Source organism: Akebia trifoliata, chromosome 6 (assembly GCF_017979445.1).
Source record: "Akebia trifoliata isolate Shusen 1 chromosome 6, ASM1797944v1, whole genome shotgun sequence".
Lineage (NCBI taxonomy): Eukaryota > Viridiplantae > Streptophyta > Magnoliopsida > Ranunculales > Lardizabalaceae > Akebia > Akebia trifoliata.
This window is the reverse complement of record NC_141380.1, coordinates 6475161-6493046: the sequence shown is the minus strand read 5'-3', so window position 1 is coordinate 6493046 and position 17886 is coordinate 6475161. Positions and strand designations below refer to the sequence as shown.

Below are 17886 nucleotides of genomic sequence, written 5' to 3'. Positions count from 1 at the left end.
ATTATGATTGTTGCTTTTGTAATTATTATTACTACTATTATTATTATTTATATTATTAATATCATTATTGTTATAATAATAAATCATATAGCTAAACAAAAATAGTTTAAGAACTATTTTTGTTTCTGATTCTGCATGATTTTGATTCCTTAATCCAAACCAAACGATGCATCAGATTCTAAAATCTGATCATAAGCCAAAATGAGATTATATGATCCAAACCAAATGCCCCCTTTGATAAGTAAGTAATTGATTGTTTGGGTTTGAAGTTTAGGAATTCATTGTGGAAAACAATTTTTTTTTTTTTTGACCAGTTATTTCAAAAGTTTTAGACTTTTTGATCATAGATCTAGTAGAGTAGAAATGCTATAAGAGTATTGTAGTCATTAACTAAACAACTAAGAGTTTTATTGTTCTTTCATATGAGACTTTAAATTTAGATTCTAGCAAATGTTGAATATAGAAAGCTGAGTTGGGCATCTTTTGTTTATCGTCTAATTTCAACTTCTACATATGGTGAGGAGTGGAAAGCCGATGATTACCAAACCAAAAATTCAAAACAGTGAAGCTGTTTAGGGGATCAAAAGCTTATAAGGTCCCCAAATGCTGTCAAAATGAACTTTATATATATATATATATTAAAAGCTTTGGATCTTTTTTATCGCTGATCTAATATCCTTTAGGGGGTATTTTTAAATTTTACAAAAAAATAAAAATAAAAATAAAAATTACATGTTTTACTCATGGCTCGTCCTGTTCAACTCCGATACTGAGTTGACTCGAACAATACGTCTCGTCTTGTTTAAGTTGTCTCGTTCGACATTGAGATAATGATTTTTAACCATTTAAAAAATTTGAACAATTCTGTAAAAATTTAGAAATGATTCTTATTAAAAAATGAACCCAAAAAAATATACAATTAAAAAAAATCGATTTGGGGGTGAAAGAATAGAGGGTTGAGGTTTTAACTCGTTTGCCTCAGTAAACTCAGAAGAGATTTTGAAAATCTTGTCTAATACGTCATGTTTAACTCATGAGTTAATCATTTTCTGCGCTGTCTCATTTGTATTGCCCAAGATATTGGAAAATATCGTTCAAGACGACTCGTTTATCTCATGATACGCAATCGTCTTACAATACTTTGTGAGTTGGTCTCGTTCAGCTCAGATACCGAGTTAACTCGGGTGATATGTCTTGGTCTTGGACATGTTTAAAAACCATGGTTTTACTATTCATAATATGGAGAAAGAAATTAGGAGTGCACACGATCCAAAATGTGGGCCAACTCTGCAGCCCAAGACCATTCCAGCACATCATTTATACGAACTGGCCCAATGGGGGCCCTACGTTATTATATATAACCAAAGGCTTTAGGATTTATGGGTGAGACTTGAGAGTACATGTCCGCTTACAAATGAAACTCAATCGAGCTCAAGCCCCATAAACTCATCTTTTTATAATATACACAAACAGATTTAGGCCCAATGTGAGCCAAGGCTATTTGTGTTCCTCGAAGTATTTGTTGTTGGGAGATGTTTTACTATCCGACGAGATATTTGAACTCTTCACTCTTAGTGATCGATGTGGTGCTTGTCAATGATAGTCCAACAGTCAAATTAGTTGATGAAGGCAAAAGAGTGAGGACTTGTAGAGGAAACTAGTTTTAGTAAAAAAAAATTGAAAATTAATGCAAATGCGACCAATTCATACTCCTTAGACAAAAATATCATTCAACATGCTTTACCATATGGTTTTCTACCGACAACCAACAAGTAAAATTAAATCTCATTCACATGGTTTTCTCCTGGGGATTAGAGGATGTACCACTAATGCAAGGTTTTAGTGAGAACGAGTTACGGATCTTGTGAAAGGTTTTTTTCTTAGCTGGTCAAACTTTCTACTCGACGAGTAAGTTGGTCTGAGTTGCCAAATTGCTAAGGGTGTCTTGAGCTTAAATCATTTAATCATGTGGACACCTCTAGGCCTAGGGATGGTACCTTGGCCATTTCATGACTATGCGACCGTGGCCAAGGTGTTGGCTTCTCACAATCGATCATTAGATGGATGAAATAGGGAAGTTGTGATTGATGTTTACATGAATTTTGAGGCATGTGGATTGTAGAAATCTGACCCTACACTTAAATGAGGGGAAAAAAAAAAATACTCAAATTCCATTGCTAGAATTTATTTGTCCTTTTATATAGGGCTGTAAATGGGTACCCATTTAACCAAAATCAAAACTAAAAATCCCAATTCCAAATTGATCCCTTTCTTGCTATACCCGATTAGAGTTGGGTCTAAAAGGAATGGAATTGATTGGAATAAAAAATATTGGAACTAATTCGGGTACCCAAAACCAATTCATATTACCAATATAAATTTTTTTTTTTTTTTTAAAATTGTGAATGGTTGAAGGCTTCTCTACCTTCTAAACTTAGTGGATACTAGAGTTTGCTTGAGCCTACAACTCAAGTATCCTTTTTGGGATTAAAGGGGTAAAATAGGAAATATAGTAAAATTAGAGGAGTAATATTGAAAAAAGGAGAGGAGAGAAAATGCAATAAGTTGAAGGGAGATAATAAATTTGGGTTGTATGAACCTTACTCATTTGTCTCAATCTTTATACCTCATAAAATTCTAGTCGAAGGGATCCACCGTTATATTTTATTATATAAATATATAGAGTTCATCAAATTTTCATGTAAACTATATATTTGAGCTTAAAATGGATAATCTCTCTTAAAAAGATGAATCAATAAGTGCCAACTAGCTTAGTTGGTAAAATGTTTGGGTGATGATACCAAAGACTTATGTTCAAATCTTGCCAAGTCCGAGTTACTGAACTCATTAAAAATAAACTTACCAATCCAAATAAATAAATAAAATGAGAAGTAGATGAATTATAGTTTTAAGTACCTTAGAAATTGAATTAGTTATATTTTAGGGCATAGATCCATAAAAAAGGTGCTAAAGAAATATTAAATGACCGATGGGCCAAAATAGTATCTCACTAGGCAAAAATGAGGGCCCATTTGCAAATAACATTTGGGTGGGTCATGGTACACACTTTTGCGGCAAAGGGGTTTCAAGCATGGCTTTTGAGTGTTCGAAAGGTCGAACAATAGGAAGTTGACCACTGGTCAAGTCAAAGACGGATAGAATTCAGAGTGGAAAGCTGACCAAGACCTGTCCCATTCAGCTCTTGCTCCAATAAAAATTAAATCCGAAACAGACCCAGTTTTAAAGCCATGGGTCAAGTCCAAGCCCGAAAACAACAGTACAATGTGGAAACATATTCAAAACGGTCCAACATCCAACTAACAGAAAAGTCAACCAATAGGAAGCTTCGGAAGTTTCTCGAGATTTATGCTGTGTTCGACCATCAACGGTCTAGATTGTTTACAGATTTTCTTAGTTGCAGAACTAGGTAGCAGCTATAGGTACGTGTAGCCTACCTTTTCCCATGTGCCTCACCAAGCGGCCTTTGGGACACGTGGTGACTTGTAGCGTTGGGTCACGCATGGCTCGTGTACGACTTAGAGAACTTGGACTATGAACACGTGTCTCTTGGATGATGAGTCTCGCATGACTTTTCACCTAATTTCCATGTGCATTGAGCACAATAGGACAAACCCGTGGTCTCGCCAAGAAATAACTTTTATTGCAAAACTCAACCTCCAACTCATCACAGATAAAGAGAGCTACTATTGTCAAACCAGCTTTTACTAATGCCACACCAATTCTTTTATAAATATTCCAAGAATTTCACATAATTGGTGTGGCGTTAGTAAAAATTGGTGTTGCAATATCAACTCTCTAGATAAAAGATGTTTTAGCTTCTTTTTTATCTTTGGGAACAAAGGTGCTTACACTAAGACCCACTCAATTGGGCCCACTAACATCATCATGTTTGATCGTCTATAGTTACATTTACTAATAAATAAAAAATTAATTTAATCAATGAGATTGGCCTTTTATTTCAATATCAAATAATGATCACGTCAATAGTTAGTACGCAACCATGAAAAATTGATAAATAGAAATCACCAATCAAATTAACTACATATGCACAGGTCCATCAAAAATTGAAAGTGACACTTTTGTGTAAATTCGGAAGATGCCAACTTAGCCAGTTGGTAAGACGTGTGGAAAGTGTTCACAAGTCTTACAAAGTGTTCACAAGTCTTAGGTTCAAACTCGCTTAGGACTCAACTTCACAATGACCTTCAAAAAAATAAATAGTAAATTCGTACCTCTAATGATGTATCATTCCATGTACTTTTACATAGTTTTTTATGTGAAGGATTCAAATCTTACTCGCTAAAAAGGGAAATTTTTTTTATTTATTTTCGATCAAATCCTTGATATCATATAAGCTAATTGTTAGATATTAAATCATTCAATAAAGCCAACACTGATGCTATAATCTGTTAAGGTTTCTTGTCCGTTGAATGTTAACATGGGAAATTTATTTTACTCATTTACTACTATTATTTTATTAGTGTATTACAATAAGATTGGTTGTGTTTTATAGGTCAAGATCCATGGGATAAGTATCTCTAAGATTTGTGCTATCAAGATATTCATAAATTTCAACCATTGGACGTTGTGTTTAAAGGTTGGGATCATGTGTTTTTTTCATGAGTCATTCTTAGGAGTCAACGGATCCCAACTCATGTTTTATTGAGTTAAACAATAGACAATTAAGAAATATGGAAAGTTACTTAAAGGACTCCGACGAAGAGATTTATTAATAAATAGTCGTTGAATTTTGGGTGCTAGTTCGATAGTCTATTTAGTAAATTTTTTATATCTTAATGGTCTTTCATTATTGTCGAGCTCACCACTTTTTATTTATTGTTGAACTCAACGTGGTAAAATCCACCTGTTTCTGCTTTTCCGACTAAAAACTTGACATAATAACTTGCCTAGATTATTTCAAACCAAAAGATCCACCCTTGACTGATTTTCATTCAAAAATAAAACCAAAAAAATTTTAATTTTTTTTAACATACATCTCATAATGCTTGAAAAAAATCTTTGAAAATGGTTTCTTCTTTCTTCTCAAATCATTTATATTATAATAGAGTCTTTGAAACTCAATTGAGATGTCAAAAATTCAATTTTTTTTAAGAAAATGATCATTTCAAATGGTTAGGGCACATTCAACATTTCAATCATGAGAAATGTGGGAAGTGAGGTTCAGAGACTGATTAGAAAAAAAAAAAAAGTTTTATTAAATGAACTATTAAGAGAAGTCCTAAAACTTAGGAACTAATTAGAAAGAAATCCCTCTACTAGGGTCCTTTAAATAATTTTCACTAAGAAATAACATACTTGTAAATTGAACATAATTAAGATAGATGATTAGAGATACTAAAAATCATAAAGTTATAAATGAATACATTCATGAAAATATGATAGTCTTACTCGATGATAAGCTTGTGAAATGTTAATTTAAATGATTTAGGCATTTGCAATGAGAAAGATAACTATACGATTTTAAAGAACATGCAAGTTGAAGATTTCTTAAAAAATGAGAAGAGTGGCAAGATTTATAAGCAAATTGAGGAATGGCAAATGATACAAAGTTACAAACAATGCATGACTTTGAACAAAATTAAATGGAGGACTCAATTTTTGAATAGAGGTTAAAGATTGTGATGATGATGATGGTAGAAAAGATAATCTAATAAGGGCAAGAAAAAAATGTAAACCACCAGATGGGTGGCCGAGTGGTAACACTTCGGGGTCAAGGGGTGTGTTCCCCCTGTGGACCGCAGGATTAAAATCTTATTTCGCAAGCCTTGTTTGGGAAGGAGGGAATGGTTGGTGCATGCAAGCTGACTCAGATACCCTTCTTATCAAAAAAAGAAAAAAGAAAAAAGAAAAAAGAAAAAAGAAAAAAAAAGTATATTTTTAACGACAAACAATTTAAAAAAAAAAAAAACTTGAGGAGTTGGCTCAATGACAATTTTGGACCGATAAACGGTTAATGCTTGTAAGTCATAAGTTCGATACTCAGTATGAGCATTAATTCCTTAGGGGCCACTTTCATTTACTTGGCGCTTATGATGTGTGGGCGTTGCACATGCCCTAGGACTAGTCTTTGGACAAAACTATGGTCTATGGAATGGACAAAGCCTTGACACGGGCCTGATCCACTATCTACAGGGAAACCCAATTATTGAAAAAAAAAAAAAAAATTAAACAAAAAGATGAAGGAACATAAATCCAATAATAATTACAATTATGGTCAATGTGTCATTTAAAGTTTTGTATTACTTCAAAATGTTTCGGCTTAGACCTTTTAATTTCGATTGAAATTAGAACGAAATATAACTTTGAAATATTCCAAATTATCTCCAACTCTTTCGATCAAGACATTCGATTTTTCCTATAACAAAAACATTTCCCACTCATAAAATAGGAATCAAATAAGACAGCCAAAATGTACAAAGGAATCAACATATAAAAACATAGACAATATAAAAAGAGTGAGAGAGTTTACTTATGCAAGAAATGTCGAGATCCAATGTACCTGGTGACCCACCTTCTTGTCTGTTTCTCCTCTATGAGAGAACTAAAGAATTATAAATCATTAAAAAAATACTACAAAAGAGACAAAATATTTATTCTAAAATAAGAATAAAGATGGAAATAATTGAAGAGTGCCGAAACGGCTTGTCGGGAGTAAACAAAGAAATATTCCAGGGTTTTCTCTGAAGAATTTCTCATCCACGTTCATGGTATCTAGTAGGTTTGTATCTGGTTTTTTGCTTAAAACAAAGCCGATATTATAAAAAAAATTTAAAGTTATAAAATATTATATAAATTAAGAAAAAACAAAAAATTAGTTTATTTCAGTTTTCTTGGGCAGTTCACAGGTGAATCTAGTACTAGAACCGAGATCCCTTTACAAATAATATAATAAAGATCATAAAAATTAAGATATAACATGATCCCTCTACCATCTTCCTAAGTTCTCCCTCCATTGGATAATCATTGAGATTTATAATAAATAAGAACAAATAAGAATTGGGGAATCTTGAATTTTACACGAAGAAGAATAGTGAACGAATTAAAAGTTAATTATTTATAAAATTTTATACTACAAATTAGTAGGTGAAGGAAAGTTTTGTATTCTATGATGTCAACACAGAGCGATTTTACCAACTTAACAAATTGGTATCCTTGTAGATTGCAGACTGGGCCCGTCTTTAGATTTTACTTAGTCTATAAACCATGATCTTGTCCAAAGACTAGCAATACCCACACATCACACACACCAAATAAGTAAGGGTGTGTCTTTGTTGGTCGTCCTTAAGGAATTAATGTTCATACTAGGTATCGAAATCACGATCTACTGACATTAACTGTTTATTGGTCTGAAATTGTCATTGAGCCAACCCTTCAGGGTCACAAATGATTAGATATATGATTTTGATGACCACATCACATGTATTACAGAAACGCATCCGCAGATGAAATGTAATTGAGTGAGCTTGCCTTTTGAAAAATTTAGAATCCGGGGGTATCCCCAATTTGGTAATTAATTTTTTATATACAAAAATGGCACATATTGCATTAATGTTTTTTTTATTCTAGGGCATAGAGGTAAATTAAAAAAATGCTACTATAATAAGTGTTTTGTTTAGTTAGAAAATTATTACTAAATAGGAGATATCCCATTGTATGCTAAATCATACAAAAATGAATATGACACAATAATTATGCTTCTTGCACACCCGATTTTGCTTTCTCTAATGATAATAATTAGAAGGTGGCATATGCAAATGGATATGTTTAAAATGACTTATTTATCATTTAAAATATTAATTAAAGGGGTTTTGAAGATTATTAAAAATGATATTTTCATAATTTTCAAAATAATAATGCGAAAGTGACCTCAAGATTCTATCTCACATTGCACATCCTGATGTGAATGTGTATGGGAATCATAAATGCTTTTCATCGAAATATGAGTGAAAAGGCATGTATAGTTCCTATCCACTTTCATGTCAAGACGTGTGACATGAAATACAATCTTGAGGGTACTCAACATGACTTTTTTGAAAACTAAGTAAAGTAGTTGCAAATTTATTGTTTTTATTACAAAAATATCGCTAACCGTATTAAATTTAAATATAAAAATAAGGGCATTTTAGGTCCACTCAAATTTTGATGTTGAACCACTTCCACTCCACCTCTCTCATTATAATAATAAAGGGGTCCCGTTCAGCAACAAACATTTTGGCAAAACATTTTTCAAAACATGGGTTAGAGGTCTTAGAATGGGCTGATTTTTGGTGAGGATGATCTCCTCACCGTAGAGATCATCCTCACTAAAAATCAGCCCATTCCAAAACTTCTAGCCCCAGTTTACAAGTTGAAAAATCATGGACCGTCCATGTTTTATAAACTATTTTTGATGGGGTTAGAAGTTTTGGAATGGGCTGATTTTTGGTGATGATGATCTACTCACTGTAGAGATCATCCTCACCAAAAATCAGCCCATTCCAAAACCTCTAACCCATGTTTTGAAAAATGTTTTGCCAAAATGTTTGTTGTTGAACATTTCCCATAATAAAGAATTAAATAAAGATATTTCAATTTTTTATTATCTATTTAATATCTTAGAAATTAGAGGATGATTTTAATTATTATATAAATGAGGGCATTATCATCTAACAATAGAAGATTCAAGTTCCTTGAGATTTCCACGAATTCTAAAAGTGAGAATTAAATTTGAACTATTTTATGCTTCATTTTTTTTTTCCTTTTGAGAAATTGAAACTGCTTCTCAAACGTTTACACAAACCATAATTAATAACATTTTCAAAAGAGAATCTTTGGAAATACCGGTTGACCAAAACCACCTAAACAAAACAGCTAATTGTTTCACAAAGAATATATTAGTAAAAAATTTAAGGCAATATTAGAGCATTTACGTCTGATTTCAAACTTTGATTCTAAAATGTCTAAACCTCTTGATATAAGATCCAACGGTGACTATCTAAGGTTGTTGTGAACCTCAGTACACTCTAATGCAGCTTAAGCTTTCCCAAAATATACTTTAGGAAACAACAGTTTTTTTTCTGGATTAAGGAAATCTAACTGGATCGACGATGACAGAGAGACTAATAGAGAGAGAGAGAGAGAGAGAGAGAGAGACTGCTAAGAGAAAGTCTTGTAGAAGCGGAGAGGTTTCACGGTCAAAGGTTTTTTTTTTTTCCTACTTAGAAAGTTTTACTTACATTCCTTATTTTCAAAACTGTGAGTTGGAATTTGGATTGGTTCTTTAAATGTCTTTTTGTGATTGTGTGGACCCAAGTCTCCACTCTCTTCCCACTATTATATAATCCACCTTTCTGCAAGTGAGTCAGAACTCAGAAGTCTGAAGAACTCTACCACCAATATTTCTAGATTTCTCTTTCCTCAAGAGAGAGAGAGAGAGAGAGAGAGAGAGAGAGATGGAAGGAATGGCTTCTGTTTGGGGTTATCAAGAGGTGGGGGTGTCTCTTCATTTTCCATTTTTCATATTTTTTTATCATAAATTTTCTCATTTCTTGTTATGGGTATTGGGTTTTTGATGGGTTTCTCTATATGGGTTTGGGTTCTAAAGATGTTTATGCCACTTTATTTAGATGATTATGGTCATTTCTGACTTCTGAGTTATTTAATGATATTTTTGTTTATGGTTTTTCCTCTTTTTGTTAGTCTACTTAGTGGGCTTGATTTACTTCTTTTTAAGGTGTATTATAGTTGGATTTTAAAGATGAATTTATAGCTAATGAATGGAATTGGAGTTGTTTTATCATTCAATTTGTTGACAAACAGGAAAATAATGGCAAATTCTTCTACAAATCAAAGAAAGGTGTCAGGAGTATTTAAATGCTGAAGTGATTTTGATAGTATTTTAGCCCCATATAATATAAATTTTTTCTTCTCTTTTCCAGAAAGGGATGTTCAAATGTACATTTTTTTTCCAGAAATTAGGAAACTAGTGCTGCTTTTCATTTTGAAATAAGTGTATATGTGTTATTGGACAGAATAGATGCATATGTTGAACCTTTCATCTCTTCGCAATATGTACTTCAATTGAATTTTGAATCAAGAGTTTATGGTTGTTAATGGGAATTTGTGGTCTTCCATGAGCCAGTAAAAATGCTCATTTTTTTAATCTTTTCCTTTGTTATGTTTGTGCCTTCTATTCTCTTGGTTCCTTAGTGGTATTATATGTCAGAATTTGTGATTAGTGATTAAAACTTGTGATATTTCAGGACTGGTTAAATTTTTATGCTTTATCTGAAAGGGAAGATGGGTTTTAACAGATCATTAATGTTTATAGAATCATATATGTGTATTTCTTGCTCCTCGTGTTGTAATTTGTGAGTTTTGATGGAAATTTTACATTTCAAGTAATTGTTTAAGAGCACATCCTAATATTGGAATTAAGAAACCAAAAGGGGTTTGTACTCTATAAATGTTCGGGTGCACGGCTCCCTATATCTTGCAAAGTGTATGATGAAACAACAAGAAATACAAGATTTATATAGTTCGGCAAGGTTGCCTATGTCCACGGCCGATGATGAGATGATACCCTTCCACTATTTCCGTAAAAACAGAGTTACAATCTCTCAAGCTCACATCCTACAAGAAAACTAAATATGAAATTGCCCCTTGTGTACACTCCATTCTGGTAATATAAGTCCTCCAACAGATTACAAGAGTCATAACAAAACATGGTCATTCTATTTCTTTTTTGAAATTCGGAAACTGATATTTTCTTTTACCATTAAAGACGTTGTTGCATGAGGATTTGAATGTTTATGCTGTTATGTATATCTGAAGAAATTTATATTTTCTGAATTTTGAGTTAGGTTATATCCCCAACTGTTCGGCAATTCAAATCCTCATTCTAACATAATTTATTGTAACAGACTATTGATGAGTTGAAGGACATGGCTCTGTACAGAACATTTGAACTAGAATCAGTGAGAAACAATGCAAGAGAGGAGATGAGAAAAAATGAGGAGAATGTGAAGCAGTTGCTTCATCTCTTGAAGGTAGCCCACCGAGAAAGAGACGAAGCAAGGGATCAACTTCAAATACTACTAAACAAGTTCATGCCATCTAACCCAACCAAAATATGCCATATTCTTCCAAGTCTGCGACACGACACTCCACCTGTTAATCCCTCTAAAGGAAACTCGAGCGTTACTGAATCCGATAGCTTATCTGAAACATATAATCACCATTCCTATGGTTCATCACCCGTGGATTCCTTTTTCAACGTGGTGTCATCTCCAGACTTATCAAACATGAATGTGGTTGATTCGGGTAACATTGGAGTGCCACATCAGCCCTTCATCCAAGAATATAACGAGCCTACAACAATGGGTATCGTCTCTTCAGAAAATACCAAGATTGATCGAGCTTCTGCTGTAATCGACAATCTTGTTGAGGGGAAACCTTTACCTCAGAAAGGGAAACTATTACAAGCTGTCATGGAAGCAGGACCGCTACTCCAAACAATTCTTGTCTCGGGACCTTTACCTCAATGGCGCAATCCTCCCCCAGTGCAACCCTTTAAAATCACACCTATCTTTATTAAAGGTTGTAACCCCGAAACTAATAATCAGAAGTTGGTTTCAAATCTAAATTACCCAAATCAGAATTCTTTGACTTCATCATACCCTGAGATCTCTAATGGATCTTCTCAGTTGTGTTCTACATCGATGTTCAATTTTATGAGTGGTTCTGGTTCATATCTGAACAAGGGGGAGATGGTATCTACTGGTGTTTGTATGGATTTCATGCACGATCAAATCATGACTGGGAAGCGACAAAGGATCCAATGAGGACATGAAACTTTTCTTTGTTTTGTATAAATATAGATAGATTTTTAAGTGTTAATGATGTAAATGGGTTGATCTTGATTTTGTAGTTGAATGACATTGTTGCTGACATAATTTAGCTGATATTCTTTTACTTTACTAGTGTGTTCTTCCTTGGACTTTACATTCTTTCTGGTATAAGGAATTTTCTACCCAACACGTCCCTCTTTGGGCTAGCTGTGACCTCTGCTCACCAATTCCCGTCAACCAACTTGTCGAACCAGTTCTGCCATAGGATACTTGATGGGTTGGGGTTGGGGGGTTATGAGATTGATATTTATAGCTAGAAAAACAACGTTACAAAGAGTTAGTGGGTTTGGGATGTATCTTGCAGGACTGTCTTCCTCCTCCGGAAGACCAAACCACTAGGGAAGATGATGACCCTATAACATCGACCTTAGAAGACCAGTAGGGGAGAAGTTCAAAGAGGAATTCCGGGTTCCCTCTTCTAGCGTAAAATAATTCAATTTTTATTTTTATTTTTATGATGTTCATACTCCCAATGAGTTTGATTTGGGAGACTTGCAATTTGGAGACCCCCATGAGACCCCACATTCTCATTTTAAAGTTTCATAGTTTCAAAACTTCTGAATTTTGATTATTAAGTGTGAAATCTGAAATGAAATAAACGAAAATAAAACTTTTAAAGTCTGAATTTTAAAGGTGGACCATCTCCATTTAGACTTTAAAAGTGTTACCAAACACATACTAAGATGACTTAGACCTGTAACATGGTAGCATCAAATGGACTCATTTTGCGAAAGGGTTGTGACCCGGTGACTCGTGAAAAAACATGAAATCCCGACTGTTAAAAATACAAAATCCAATGATTGAGATAAAACGAGAATAATGATGAATGCACGTGGTCTTAATACGTGGTTGACGTGACAAGGGCACAGAACCATACATATATTTCCTGTGTATCTTGATGAAAACAATCTATGGTTCTATGCCTTCGCCATGTCAACCGCATGTCAAGATCGCATGCATTCATCAAGACTCATAAAACAAACATCCCAAATACATCGTGTATCACTAATATTTATTCCAACAGTTGAATTTTATGAAGTTCAACGAAATAAATTGTTAGGTGAAGCTTTTAAATTATCCATGTTACTTGGATTCAATAATAGCGATTAAGAAATTATTTTTGTGACATTTGAGATACCTCATCGTGTTTCAAACTTATGACATCCCCTTGACTGTGGTCTTTTCTGTGAGATTAATAGAAAATGACTTAAATGCTTTTGTCTTCAACCTCTATCTAAAAATCATTTATTTATCTATGGAAATGCACGGTTGTCTTCAAATCCTTAAAATTCTACCTCAAACCTTCAAACCTCAAGCAAAAGACATAATTTATGAGGAAGTTGGATTCTTGGGAAGAAAAATCAAAAGTTTTTGGGAAGAGGTTAAAAATCATCTTCAAAAGAGTTTGAAATGTGTGCTAGAAGTTGATGACGATGGCAGTTCGGTAAATATATATTAATCTCTAGAGGAGACCATGGTTAAAGGGTATGTCATCACTTTGTAAAGCATCTGAAAGAGGGGCTGTTACTTGGCCCCGCGTAAAAAGATTGTATTAAAAAAAAAAGAAAAAAAGAAAAAAAAGTAGGAAATAAGAAACGGATAAGTCGATCCGAAAACCAAAGATAAGGTGAGCTCCACAAAACACATACTCTCTCATCTTCTTCTTCTGCTGCTTAGAGTACCAACCACAATTTCTGCTCTTTAGACAACAATGGCATCTCTACAAAACTCACCTTCAATCCATCGCACATTGTTCCTTAGCACCTCTTCTCAGGTTTTCTCTCTCTCTCTCTCTCTCTCGCTCTCTCTCCTCTGTTTTGCCTTATAAATGGATTCGATTAATTGCACTTTTCAGCTAGGGATGCAGAATCAAGGTTCGTTTCTTAGAACTAGAAGAGGCGTCTCTTTTCTCGTGAGGTCAGAGCAAACTAGGGCTCCTCGTCATGGTAAAATTCCTCCTTTTTCCCTCCAAATTCGATAAAACGCGATTGTGTTTTCATGTTGAGTTCCAAGTTCCAAAAGGTAGTAGGTTTGATATCTGATTGAAGTTTTTTCCATGATGACTTAACTTGCATTTGGTGTATGATAAATTTGGGGGCTAATTAAAAACCAATTGGCAATGAGTGGAGTGGAGATATGAACGTGGAGGAGAGAAAGGCCCGCTCTGAGTGGAGAGGTCGAGGAGCTTATAAGGAGAGAGACAAGGCAATGAGTGTCCGATGTGGGACTAAACTCAACAGTGTACAAGATATAGATGAGGTGTATGCGTTATAATAATGTGCATGAGATACACTATATCAATACTATGGTGTATCTCATCACATATAGTGAAGATCTTAGATTTGTATAAATTAGGATCAATTAGGTATATTATATTGGATTGATTGATTATCTTTCTACATTTATGGATATTTTGAATTTATATAAACCCAGTGGGATATGTAATCATCATCCAAAAATTCTCTATAAAATTAGTGTTCTACGTCATGTCCATCCCAAGGTGGAGGCAACTGATATTCAAGGTTACAAGTTTTATTAACCCTGTGTAGATCTTTGATTCCAATGAGTTGAGGGAGAGTATCAAAGCATAGGGCGCACTATATAATGCAGCATGAAATACACTAAATTGCCACCTTTCTTTTTCATCACAATAGCGCAAGTGATGGTGTAACAAAATATTTACTAGTCTTCTATTTGGGGATATTAGGATTTTCTAACTATGGTTAGTATAAGCTAGAATATCAATTAGAGGTCAAATAGGATTCTGTTATTAGGAATGCCTAGATAAAATTCCAATTTCAAGAGACATGTAATATTCTATTCAAACCCTACCAAAGTTCTTATAACTCCAAGTGAATAGAATTCACTTGATTTTCTAACTATGGTTCGTATAAACTAGAATATCAATTAGAGGTCAAATAGGATTCTGTTATTAGGAATGCCTAGATAAAATTCCACTTTCAAGAGACATGTAATTTTCTATTCAAACCCTACTAAAGTTCTTATAACTCCAAGTGAATAGAATTCACTTTTTCTACAGTTGACATACTATGTTAATCTTTGCAATGTTGCGTCAATGATGCATTTCCTGCCCAAGCCAACCCTTGCTCAAAAAATTTATTTTCCATAATATAGAAATTGAAACCAACATGTCATGATATACAAATATTAATTATGCAATGTATCCAATGAAAGATTTCTTCTTTCTCTTTTTTTCCACAAAAAAAAAGTACGAAAGAAAAGAAAGGGCCAAAATCCTCCATGACCCTTTTATTCGAATTTGACATGTCCTCAGTGGCACATGCTGGGCTTCTGAATTCAGAAATCAGTTTATCTTGGTCTTCAGCTTCTTCTCTAATTTTATCAGCATCTTTGATTCTTTTGGAAAGTGGATGACTTCCACACATAAAACAAGGCACCATTCATCATTTTATTGCTCTGTTTTCTGTTCAACGAATAATAAATGTTACACTTTTTACATACTATATCCTATGAATAGTTAGTCATTTTACTCACCATGACCTTTTGTCCTCTTGAATATGGTAATTAGAAATGGCACTAGATTGAACATGACATGTGTGATGTGTTATTTATTAGGTCTTTTTGTTTCGCAGATAGACCTGGGAGGCGTCAAGCCCTTGCAGTAGGGACAATTGCGTCCTGGGTTTCTCTAATCAACCCAAAATCTGCATCATGTAAGGCTATGGCTCCGTATATGTGATAAAAATTGTATTTTCCTTTTATTTAATTTTAAAGAACCTATATTTTTTTTCCTATATCGACCTTACTATTTAGTGCTTAAGTAGCATTGAAGCACGCCTGCTGATTGTGCAGTGCGTTGGTTCCTTCAATAATGATGGATGATATCCTAAGAGAACACCTTGATGTGGCTCAGTTGCTGCAGAAGCTAAGAAAGGATTTCTGCCAGTCTCAGACAACAAGGATGGATATGAATTTCTCTACCCATTTGGGTGGCAGGTCTGCGTTCCTACATTTTCTGAGTCTTATTTGTATAGAATGAAGCATAAGTTTCTCAAACTTTCATATATGTTTAATTTTTTTCGTATCAGGAAGTAGTCATTGAAGGGCAAGACAAGGTATTCAAAGATGTTATTGAACCATTAGAAAGTGTCAGTGTGAATTTGGTTCCAACCGGCAAACGGGACATTCGAGAACTTGGTTCCCCAAAAGAGGTTTGCCATATTTTTATACATTTATATTATATAATTTGCTGCATTATAAGATTTGGGGTCCTTTCTTTTCTTGGTTTTCACCTATTTGAGATCTTTAAGCCTTCATGTGCTTCGGTTTCTGAGAAAGAAGATATTACTCAATGATCTCAGGTTGCTGAGGTTTTAATAAAGAAGGTATTGGCTCCCCCTTCACAGAAAACCAAGCTAGTTGAGGCAACCGAGGTTAGGTTTTCTTCATCATGTTGTTTAAATCAAATAGAATATATCTCGAGCTCTTATTCAAGTGACACCATCATGAGTTGTAAATGCTAACTAAAAATTGGTAATCAAAATGTTTTTATAATACAATTAGCGTAGTTTAACATGCCCCAAACTCATTACAGTTACATAATTCTCCAAATTGGTAATTTATATTGATCTATCTTTGATAGTCGCTATTATGCAATTTCTTAATTCTCTCCCATGTTTTTAATCTGAAATGTACAAATGCTTGTCACCTCTTGATGAGATTTTGCTAATCAATCGGGAATTGATCTTTGTGTTTTATGGTATGATGCAGCATGACATTGATGGGAAAATTTATTACACTTTCGAGTTCATCGCTCAAGCTCCAAACTTTACTCGCCATGCTCTTGGTACAATCTCCATTGGGAATGGTATGAAGTTAATTCTTTGAAGACCTCTCTTCTTCTCTGTTTCTGTTTATTTTTTTCCAAATTGTTAAACATGTTTTTATTAGAGGAAGAAATTACACTGTGAGACCTACCGAAAGAATGTTTACTTTTATGGAAAATTGACTGGCACTTTCAACAATATTAACATTATATAATAGTCTTTATAATTATGGTTGCATGGTTTTAAAACTCGGTTTGGCATCTCGTCTCGTCCATGCCAGATACCGAGTCATTTCAGACGAGCTTTCCGATACGTTTGAGATATCTTGTTAAAAAAAAAATGAAAAATGAACTTGGGGTGTTATATCACGTTCGAAAATTTGACTTGTCAGTCGCGTCCATGCCTGATACCGAGACGACTCGGGCGATATATCTCGGTCTCGGACGAGTTTTGAAACCATGCTTCCTTGGTGTTTACTTTTGTTCATTTAGTACTCCTTCGGTAGGAACACTCTGCCCCCACCTTTTTGACTGTCCAAAGAAATCAAACGGTCTGAAGTTAGCATCAAATTGAATCAGTTTTTAAGCATGGGAAATGTGCTTCTATTTTTCTGTAAGAATTAAGGACAGAAAAAGATACTCATTGAGAACTATAGTAACTTTCATAGACACTAACATTTACTCATTAGTAGCTAGCCTTTCAAATCCTTTTTTGGGGATAAATTTCTGTTTTCTCATTCAGGATTTTCATTTCCATGGCAGGAAAATTTTACACCTTGACAACAGGAGCAAATGAAAGGAGGTGGGAGAAGATGAAAGATAGATTGCACACAATTGTTGATTCCTTCAAAATCTCAAATGTTTGAAGCGACCGCGCCACCCCCCCACCCCCCACACGCACACACATTTTTCTTCTCGACCCCTTTATTCTTTCTGAGATGTATGGGATGTGGTTTTAATCACTATCTGTTTTTTATTTTTTTTAAAATCTTTAACACTAAGATAGTGATCTGTGTAGATAAAGCATTTTTCGCTTTATTAAAAAATTCCAACTTATATTTTCTCTTATATAAATTGTAGAACAGTGTTACATTCCAATGGTAAGCACTCCATCCTTCTGAACCTAGTTGAAGATAGACCATCTCTTTG

The 17886-nt window shown here is 34.0% G+C and overlaps 2 protein-coding genes across 4 annotated transcripts; both read left to right on the top strand.

Annotated features, from left to right (window-relative positions):
- Positions 1 to 9111: 9111 nt before the first annotated feature.
- Positions 9112 to 11984, top strand: LOC147399933 (uncharacterized). Of its 2 annotated transcripts, none has more exons than XM_086445503.1 (2): positions 9112 to 9221; positions 10944 to 11984. In XM_086445503.1, the coding sequence occupies exons 1-2, from the start codon at positions 9129 to 9131 to the stop codon at positions 11862 to 11864; spliced, it is 1014 nt and encodes a 337-aa protein (XP_086301629.1). In that variant the 5' UTR covers positions 9112 to 9128; the 3' UTR covers positions 11865 to 11984. The 2 variants fall into 2 exon arrangements, with proteins under 2 accessions (XP_086301629.1, XP_086301630.1); XM_086445504.1 differs by lacking the exon at positions 9112 to 9221 and adding an exon at positions 9279 to 9509.
- A 1538-nt stretch (positions 11985 to 13522) lies between these two features.
- On the top strand, positions 13523 to 17811 carry PPL1 (PsbP-like protein 1). Of its 2 annotated transcripts, XM_086445500.1 has the most exons (8): positions 13523 to 13704; positions 13786 to 13876; positions 15545 to 15625; positions 15826 to 15908; positions 16001 to 16123; positions 16274 to 16345; positions 16683 to 16779; positions 17500 to 17811. In XM_086445500.1, exons 1-8 carry the CDS (start codon positions 13642 to 13644, stop codon positions 17601 to 17603), a joined length of 714 nt encoding a protein of 237 aa, XP_086301626.1. In that variant the 5' UTR covers positions 13523 to 13641; the 3' UTR covers positions 17604 to 17811. The 2 variants fall into 2 exon arrangements, with proteins under 2 accessions (XP_086301626.1, XP_086301627.1); XM_086445501.1 differs by lacking the exons at positions 13523 to 13704; positions 13786 to 13876 and adding an exon at positions 13883 to 14151.
- The last annotated feature ends 75 nt before the right edge of the window (positions 17812 to 17886 follow it).